Source organism: Engraulis encrasicolus, chromosome 5 (genome assembly GCF_034702125.1).
Source record: "Engraulis encrasicolus isolate BLACKSEA-1 chromosome 5, IST_EnEncr_1.0, whole genome shotgun sequence".
Lineage (NCBI taxonomy): Eukaryota > Metazoa > Chordata > Actinopteri > Clupeiformes > Engraulidae > Engraulis > Engraulis encrasicolus.
Genome location: NC_085861.1, coordinates 18,169,241 through 18,179,334, shown reverse-complemented (window position 1 = coordinate 18,179,334; position 10,094 = coordinate 18,169,241). Strand labels below are relative to the sequence as shown.

The following is a 10,094-nucleotide window of genomic DNA, read 5'->3' as shown; positions in this document are numbered from 1 at the left end:
ATTTTCTCCCCCACATCCCTTCTCCCTCGCTCTCTCTCTCTCTCTCTCTCTCTCTCTCTCTCTCTCTCTCTCTCTCTCTCTCTCTCGTTTCTCTCTCTCTCTCTTTCGGCATCTATCTTGTATCGCCCCCCCCACCCCACCACACTCTCTCTCTCTCTCGCTCACTCTGTCTCTCTGCTTCTCTCTCTCTTGCTCTGTCTCTCTCCCTCCCTCTTTCTCTCTCAATCTCTCTCGCTCACCCTCTCTATTGTTTTTCTTCATCTCTCGCCACTCTCTCTCTCTTTCCCTTTCTCTCCCTCCCTCTATCTCGCATTCTTGCCCCTCTCTGTCTCTCTTTCTTCCTCTATCATTCCATCTCTCTCTCTCCCTTCTCTCCCTCCTTCTCTCTCTCTCAGTGCTTTATGTTGAATCTCTTATTCTTATTCTCTCCCTTCTCCCCTAACCGCTACTCAGCCCCTCTCTCTCTATCTTTCACTGACTGTCCATCTCCCCTTCACTATTTTTCCCTACCTCCGTCTCTTTTCCCCTCTCACCACCCACCATCTTTTCTCTCTCTCCCTTCACTCTCTCGGCTCTTTCTACAGCACTCTCTCTCACACACTCTCTCTCCTTCCCTCTCCTGTCCTTTCCCTGCCTCCCTCCTTCCTTCCCTCAGCATCCTCTACTCACACCACTCAGTCTCTCGCTCGCTCTCTCTCTCTCTCTCTCTCTCTCTCTCTCTCTCTCTCTCCCCATTCTCTCTCTCTCTCTCTCTCTCTCTCTCTCTCTCTCTCTCTCTCTCTCTGTGGGAGTCCTGGTGGCACCTCAATGCAGCAGTGGTGAATCACAATAGGCTCCAGTTCAGCTGCCTGCTGCTGCATCCTTTTACCCACATCACTCACATCTGTCTGATACCCCACGGAGGAGTGTGTGTGTGTGTGTGTGTGTGTGTGTGTGTGTGTGTGTGTGTGTGCGTGTGCGTGCGTGCGTGTGTGTGTGTGTGTGTGTGTGTGTGTGTGTGTGTGTGTGTGTGTGTGTGTGTGTAAAAAGGAGGGGGGGGGGTGATTACCGAGACAGTGAGACAGAATAGTAAGACAGAAGGAGAGACAATGTGTGCACAGTTCCATGCACAGAATATTCTGATTTCAAACGGAATATTGAAGGCATTCAGTTGAAGACAGTTTAATGCTTTTACCATTTGCATATATGGCACAGCTGTCCGCAGTCAAAATATTCCCTGCAAACCATAATATAGCATACCCGGCAACATTTGGGAATGAGAAAAGAAAGAGTTTGCGTGACTTGTTCCCAAGCCAAAGACAAATACCATTTTGCTTAAAATCAGAATATTTCACGCATCTACAGTAACTGTGCTCACTGAGGGTAGGAAGAGAGAGAGGGGGGGGGGGTACTAGAGCAGGGCAAAAGACAAGCTAACAGCTGTCACACTGAGCCAAGATAAAGCCACTCGGCTCCAACCTTGAGGGGAAGCATCATGCCCCCAGCACGTCATCACATACTGTAGCACATGCTTTGATGTGACTCAACAACCAGGTTTTTTACACACGTTTTTTAAGTTCATTCAGTTTCTATGCTCCTATTACTAATATTACTACTATTATTACTACTCACCTCTTTCTTTCTTACACACACACACACACACACACACACACACACACACACACACACACACACACACACACACACACACACACACACACACACACACACACACACACACACACACACACACACACACACACACACCAGCCTAGAGCTGGGCTCAAACCCACACACACGCACGCATGCATGCTCGCTCACACACACACGTGCACATGCACACGCACGTGCAGGCACACGCGCACGCGCATACGCACACACGCACACACACACACAATTGACAATTTATATACGTCTATAGCAGTGATTCTCAAACTGTGGACTGTTGGCCGCTGAAGGTATTCCAGGTGGGCTACTTTTTAAAGAATTGTACACCTTGGTTTCTGCTTGGTGGACAAATAATGCATGATCTTCAGTCTCTGTTTTCTTTCTTTTTTTCTTCATAGGATGTAATGTGATTATTATCATCATTGCCATTATTTATCCTGTTGCTTAATAGGCAGAGTCCAGGTGTAAACATCCTTTTTTTATTTCAAGATATCAGTGGAGCAAAAAAATAGAATATGTAAGACTATTCATTTGTAAGGCCTCACACTTTCCCTCTTTTAGCCAAGGCAAGCTGGCAGGCAGGCAGAAAGACAGGCAAGCTGACAGGCAGACAGGCAGGTAAGGAGGCAATGGGGGTGGCACACAGACAGACACACAGACAGGCAAGCATGGATGGAGACAGGTGTACAGACAGACAGACATGCCGACAGACAGGCAGATAGATAGATAGGGAGGCAGGCAGACAGATAGACAGGCCAAAAGACAGACAGACAGACAGACAGTCAGTCAAACAAGGAGGGAGTCAGCTAGACAGATAAACATGTCAACAGACAGACAGACAGCCAGACAGTCAGACAAAGAGGAAGGGAGGCAGCTAGACAAATGGACAGGCCGACAGAGAGACAGGCAGTCAGACAGACATGCAGGCAGGCATGGAAGCAGCGAAGCAGTTACATGCCATGGCACGCCAATGTCGTGCCTGTGAGGACTTCCGTCTGAGAGCATGTTGAGTGCCTCCTCAGGCTGCCGCCTGGGCCCCAGCTACAGCAGCTGCATGGGCTGCATGCACTATCTGCAAACACTCACCTCCGGGCAGCTCAGACGGGCCGCAAGACTCCCTCTCCGGGTCCACATCCGACACCCAGAGGGTGCGTACGCAGCCCTTCCACAGGCCATAGTGCGCCATCTCGCAGGTGTGGTTGTTGCCCAGGTGCTTAGGCTGCGCCAGCTCCACCCAGAACTCGGTGCCCATGCCCAGCACGGTCAGCGTCACGCCCACCGCCGCCACGAAGAACGCCAGCTTGATCTTGCCCTCCAGGCTGTCGCTGATGTTGGTGGACGGCCGCCGCTTGCCGCCGCCGCCGCCGCTCCGCACGCCGCCGGCCCCCGAGGCTCCGCCCGCGGCCACGCCCATCCGGCCGTCCTCCTCCTGCTGCATGATGTAGTTGGCCCACATGGCCACCTCTGTTAGGCTTGCCATGGGGTGAAGGTGAGGGGAGACCGCGGGGCAACAGGAAAGGAGAGAGAAAAGGAGAGAGGGAAGAAGAAGAAGGAAAGGAGAAAAGAGGAGAGTAGAGCAGAAAGGGTGAGCAGAGGGGAGGAAGGGACATAAGAGGAGAGAAGAGGAGAGGAAAGGACAGAAGAGGACAGGGGAGGAGACAGGAGAAGGAGAGAACAGCAGAGCAGGACAGGTGAGCAGATGGGAGGAGTGGAAATGACAGAAGAGGAGAGGAGAGAAGGGGAGAGGAGAGGAGATTAGAGATTAGGAGAGGAGAGGAGAGGAGAGGAGGGGAGAGGAGAGGAGATGAGAGAGGCGAGATGAGGAGAGGAGAGAAAAGGAGAGGAGCAGGACAGGTGAGCAGATGGGAGGAGAGGAAATGACAGAAAAGGAGAGGAGAGAAGAGGAGAGGACACAGACGGGGAGAGAAATGGACAGATGGGTGAATAATATTAGAGAGGTGGGGAGGATAAAGGCACAGCGATGAGGGGAAGAACAAATGTTATGTCGATGTTACAGTAGGAAGTGGACAGGTGGGACAAGAGGGCCATTACACAGATACAGGGCAAGTGGAAGTGGAACATGGATCAGAAAAGCAACAAGTAGTTAGACAATGGGGTGGGTGGAATGCGAAAGAGAATAGACAGAGATATACTGTAAGTACATTAATGAAAAAACAAAGTTACCGGTTAAGGTGGGAGAGTAGGACCGTAAGATGCGGGTGGGAGGGCAAAGCAGAGGGAAGTCAGGTGGAGGACAGGAAGGAATCGAGGATCACAGTGGCAATAGGTGTGAAATAGAAGAAGGAATGGAGAAAGTGAGGAGGGAAGGGAAATCAGGGGACTGGGATGGAGGGAGCAAAAGGGGAAAGGGGGATGGGAAACGAAAGAAAGGAGAAAAAAAGGAGAGCGGAAGAGGTGGGGCCACAAATAGAGGGAGCCTGGATTTTTGACAGCAGTCCACAGTAGGCCAGCCCTGAAAAGAGATTACAACAAGCATGCCATTTACTAAAATAATCAGCGGCATCGTTTGAGCTAATTGAAAGGTTGAGCACTTTAAGCAAAGACTTGGCAAGCGAAACATCGATAGGTTCCGAGGCACGGTGAGATGCCGGACAGATAAAAAGCCTCACTGCCCAAAATACATAACATGAAATGACAAGAATCTATCAAGGCCCTTGCAGGAGGAGGTACTTATCCTGAAAAAAAGCACATGTACTTTCATCTCAGTACAACTTCAGAGAAGTAGAGCAGATACAACTGTGTCTCTTACTTTGCATCCATCCAGCCAGTATTGAACCCACAATCTCTACTGCATGCTTCAAAGGTGGACTGAGCATGGTTCCAAACACACGTAGGACATGACTTTGAATATGCTCTAACACTCAAAATAACCACTTGTGTTAATGAAGCCTGAAGATGCCGCAAATAATGATCACTTGTGTTCATGAAATTTTGCACAAGTGATCCTCATAATGATGTCCTACGTCACACAGTGAGTCACACGTACACCCCACCGTTTCGGATCTGGCACCAGCCAGATTGCTGAGAGCAAACGGGTAACAATGTGATGGCAAAGGTTGGTACTGACGCAAGCACAGAGACTCCCTTCGGTATCCATATGAAATCTCTTTCACAAACACAGCATCTAAAATGAATCATTGGACCAAAACAGCAAACTGTCGAAAATGAGATAGAGGCTCGATTTCACCTATACACACTTGAAAAACCCATAGACACTTCACTGAATAATCCATGTGGTTTGCCATGATGTTGATATTGTGATATCCACATTCTCGACAAACCACAAGGCTGGCATATCCACCCAAGAAGATAAAATTAAAAAACATGTGATAGACCGACATGTGATTAATAGACACCTAATAATAAATAATGTCTTAGCCTTCTTGCTACTTAATATTACTATCCTAAGGTTGGTACTTGTGCTTGTTAGGGCCTTATACCTACTATTTTATTACTGTAAAACTTGGACAAAACTATTAGAGGTATTGCATCTATACCTAAAGTTTAGCCTGATTATTGTCGACATGCCAAGGTTCTGGACTGACCAATAAGATAACGAATAATGTTTCCAAACGGCCTGGCCCTGGTTAACCCGCCACCCTCAGTTTGCGACTGCTCGAGTCCAGAATGGGCTGTGCCAAAGTTTAAACCAAACATTTTCTTAGTCCCAATAGAATGTCCCTCCTTAAATCACGTCACTGCCTTGAACACTCCTCTATCTAGGACCGTTGGAGCTGCTCAAAGTTGATTGCTTCCCAAAAAAGTGGTAGCAACGCTGAAGGTGTTGCGTGACTAGGAGGGTGTAGCTTGGCTACCTAAAGTTCATAATAAGACTAAGCACAAGGCTGATTAATTCGCCCAAGAAGACAGAATTAAGAAATACTATGTGATGACATGGGCCAAGGTTTGATTTATAGGCACCAATAAATAAACGACTACTCATAACTACGTGCCCTTCTTGTAGCAAGGGGTTGCATGAGGTTGATACTTATTTGTTACTGTAATATGGAGTAGGCTTTGCCATTCAAGCTGATATGTACACAAAAAAGACAGTGGCACAACATCCAAGCCGTGATTGGCACACAAGGAAGTTTCCCTCTCCCCACCAGCCCGGACACTGTTGCTAGCTCTGCCCAACCATAATAATAACTGCATTCACGGAGCATGTGCAATGTTTTGGGAAGCCGCCTGCCACTGCCGGGTGGGTGCACGCCGCATACCACAGGACCCTCGCCTCATCTGGATCACATATCACTATCTCATATTCAGCCTGAATAATCACTAGGTGATTAGGCTATGGCAACTTCACCTCATTGTAAATTTTCCTTCTGTTGATCAGAAGCCATATTCAACTGTTTCATTTTTTATAAAGTATTATATAGAACTGTGCAGTGCAACTATGGCAATGCCATTTTATACCCCATTAGAAGGGTGGGGTTTCATATTAAGACCATACTCTTTTATTAGTCTTGTAAGACTTTGATATGAAAAAAAGTTATGGTATTTATTTGACAACTAAACAATGTTGGGGAAACAATAAACAAATACGGGACGGGAAACAAGAAACAAATATGAGACATGACAGGCCTGACGGGCACTCATTCGAACCCCTGGCAGGTAAACTGACAGTGACAACATAGCGGGGGCCATCACCCCTTTTCCAACCACTGGGATGGGGCAGGGGGGGAGGGCAGGGGGCTCATAACAGGTCAGCACTGCAATGTTGCACATATGCAGCCTGAGCCAGGCCAAATTACACAAGCTGGGTGTAATGGGAGAAAATGCAAAAAGCATTCCCATAGGAACAAAGATAGATGTACTGTTAGTAAATGTGAAATCATTGCTTATGCATATTGCATTTGCCACTCAGGCAGCTTGCAATGCAGATGCCCAAACACCTACACACACACACACACACACACATACACATACACAGATATATTTCATATTGCTCCAGAATTATTTATAATGTTGCATAGTACTAATATCCTGGCAAGTCGTCAGACAGAGCATGGGGGATCAAGCTCTGGTTAGCAGTTCGCAGAACACTCAGTAAGCTTTTCGGTAACAGTAGCTTGGTCAGCGACAGCATAGTCAACACACAGCAACAACTGTAAACACGACTCCTAACATTAGAGCTTTCAGAGCACCACCAACATGGACTGATTACCGGAAATTTTAGTATGTCCTCTTCCAACATGGCTATAACAAGCAGAGCCGTAAAATTAATTTGGCTGCCAGAATGGAAAGGATCAATTATCATCTATCAGCGTAGATCTAGCAAACATGTGTTGACATGCAACAACATGGAAAGGGACTACCGTTAGACAACAAGTGTGCTACACACACTAACACATGCAGCTGTAGGATCGCACAGCCAACTTCATCATGTTTGTTGTAGAACTTTAAACAGCAGTGTATATTTGGTGCACACACACGCCACATGTCATCTCTTCTTATGTCAGCTAAATTTGACATCCAACTTCAACACTTGTGATACTAGAGGTCAGCTTTTGGCAACTTGTGTGTTTCTTTCATCACATTTGTCACAAAATACGATGTGAGTGGAGGGCAATTAAGAGACCATTCAAACTGCCAACATGTTCCTTTCCATTTCAGTCTTGTGTTTCTAATAGATGGCAACTTCTACTATATGGCCTATATGGCCTCGCCAAAATGTTCACTTATAGAAACTCTTTCAATCAATCAAAGTTACTGTATGAAAAGGAGACAATCCACACACTTCAGGTCTTTTTTTGTGCAAAGAAGCTTTACTTGACTAGTAAACTTTCGGTCCTTAGACCTTCAGCGGTGGCCAATGACAACTTCAGTTAATCAAAGTTACAAATTCCCTCTTGCCGTTCAAACATTAATATTAGAGTCTTCGTTGGAGCTATCAAATGCACTGAGGAGCCATAGCAACAATGAAAAGAATTGCTCTGACCTGCTTGGTGTGTTGTTCAGTTCTGAAGCAGAGACACATGAAACTAAACTGCAGGGCTAGCAGCAGAGTGAGGAAGGGAGAGAGAGAGAGAGAGGGAGGGAGAGGAAGCGAGAGAGAGAGAGAGAGAGAGAGAGAGAGAGAGAGAGAGAGAGAGAGAGAGAGAGAGAGAGAGAGAGAGAGAGAGAGAGAGAGAGAGAGGGAGAGAGGGGGTGTGGTCACAGACCTTCATGTATACATAAGCCTTCAGACCGCACACAGCTCTCCCACCTGTGATTGTAAGGCTGATGATGGAGTGATGGACCTCTGCCTGTGGGGCAAATACACACTGAGAGAGTGAGAGAGCAACAGAGAGAGAGAGAGAGAGAGAGAGAGAGAGAGAGAGAGAGAGAGAGAGAGAGAGAGAGAGAGAGAGAGAGAGAGAGAGAGAGAAAGTTATGGTGTGTGTGTGTGTGTGTGTGCGTGTGTGTCTGTGTCTGTGTGTGTCTCAGTGTGTGTGTGTGCGTGTGTGTGTGTGCGTGTGTGTGTGTGCGTGTGTGTGTGTGTGTGTGTGTGTGTGCTTGTGAGCGTGTGTGTGTGTGTGTGTGTGTGTGTGTGTGTGTGTGTGTGTGTGTGTGTGTGTGTGTGTGTGTGTGTGTGTGTGTGTGTGTGTGTGTGTGTGTGCGTGCGTGTGGGTGCGTGTGTGGGCTATTTTGGACAACCACCTGTTAATGACATTAAATGTGAGTGTGAGTCGGGGTGAAGAGATAGCGAACTGTTACTATTTGGCAAAGCGATGCTTGATTTAAACCCTGGCGATGAGAGAAGTCCGTCAAAACAAGGCTATAATGTCAAACAACATGGACTCTACACGTAGAGTTATATCCTCGGTTGTTAAGAAAACAACATAAAAGTCTACATCCCCTCTTCAGGAGTCTGTGGTTAACCCAGCCATATATTGCATAGTGAGAACCAGGGCATTTTATGGCCACTCCTTTGACATGCTAATAAAACGCAATTCTGGTTAAGACCCTCTGGAGGCTGGTGTGGAGAGAGGAGCTCAGATGGGCAGGGCAGGGCTGGGCTGGGCTGGGCTGGCCTGAGTGGTAAAGCCAATCACTTTCAGTAGACCAGTGGTTCCCAAACTTTTTCTGCTCTGGCCCCCTTTTGAACCTATGAATATTTTCGCGAGAACACCCCCCCCCCCCCCACCTCCCATTTTCCAAATTCAAAAACATATTTTTAAGGGAATATTGTTACTAGCACTGTGTGGAAAGTTCATAAAGTCAAGTCAAGTCAAGTTGGTTTTATTGTCAATTTCTTTACATGCACTGGTCATACAAAGAATTTGAAATTACATTTGTTGCTTTCCCATGCAGACATAGACTAATCTAGGTAAGGACATAGACAGTATAGACATAGACAGTACTCATACTCATGGACATAAGACAGTATGGACATAGACAGTGCTCATACAGACATTTAAAGTGCAAGACTGGACAACAGAAGACTTGTAGAGAACATACATTAAGAGGAGGTATTTGTTGTGCTTTTTCTAAAAGTCCTTTATAGCGTTCTGACATAGTAATAATTGAACTGAGCCCTGAGGAAGGTCAGTAGACCGAAAGCTTGGCCTATTAAAAAGAACACAAAGGGGATTTAAGTGTGCAGACATTTTTCTTTCAATTTTACACAGTTTTTGTTTATGTTTGGCACCTTTTAATCGAGAGTGCGGTGTGATCCGGCTTTACACTGACATAGTAATAATAAAAGTGTAATTATAAAAGTGTAATAATAAAAGCATATATGCAAGGTTATATGCAAACAGTCCTTTCCGCTGTCTGTCCTGAGGAGCTGAGGATCAATTTTTACACTGGTGGGTGGGGGGGGCAGATGCCACAAGAAGGTGACATAATTTGTTACTTTTTTGTTTCATTTAATTTTAAGGGGCTTTTCATATGCCTTTGTTGGACAGGACAGTGAGAGCGTCACAGGAAGTGAATGGGAGAGAGAGATGGGGTGGGATCAGGAAATGACCTCGGACCGGAATTGAACCCGGCCGGGTCCCCGGTGAAGCAGTGCAGTGCCCTACTAATTGAGCCACAGGTGGGCCACATTGTCGTATCTATATGTCAATAGCCTACATTCAATTTCTTTTTTACGGAGAATATAATTATTTATATTATTCATCATTATCAACTAAGGCCATAAAATGCTATGCATTAGCCTTCTTGATAATGCCTAACATCTACTTAGTATCTTAAACACTGTTCAGGTACACTTTTATTCATCAAGCAGTTAGTTAGTTATTGTGGGGTGATATGCAAAAGGAACCGATATAAGTACATTTTGTTATTTCCGTGTAAGAATATGAGAACAGATAAAAATAAAATGCCCCCAAAATGAGAGGCCTGGAAAGTAGTCGCTGGTGTTTATGCTGACGCATAGATAAAATTCATATATCAGGGACAATAAAAAAAGTTAATTACACAATAATTATATCATA

General features: G+C 46.1%; 1 protein-coding gene across 3 annotated transcripts in view; it reads right to left on the bottom strand.

Annotated features, from left to right (window-relative positions):
- cacng6b (calcium channel, voltage-dependent, gamma subunit 6b) overlaps positions 1 to 7,676 on the bottom strand; it is a 17,790-nt gene extending 10,114 nt beyond the window's left edge. Inside the window, exons 1-3 of one of the 3 annotated variants that reach the window (XM_063198809.1) lie at positions 7,613 to 7,676; positions 3,832 to 4,120; positions 2,734 to 3,119 (exon numbers count right to left, since the gene is read on the bottom strand). In XM_063198809.1, coding sequence (XP_063054879.1) covers positions 2,734 to 3,103 — 370 coding nt within the window. In that variant the 5' untranslated portion in view covers positions 3,104 to 3,119; positions 3,832 to 4,120; positions 7,613 to 7,676. Of the gene's footprint in view, positions 1 to 2,733; positions 3,389 to 3,831; positions 4,121 to 7,612 lie in introns of those variants that run through there. The other 2 variants (XM_063198808.1, XM_063198807.1) reach the window with 2 other exon arrangements.
- Between the last annotated feature and the right edge of the window lie 2,418 nt (positions 7,677 to 10,094).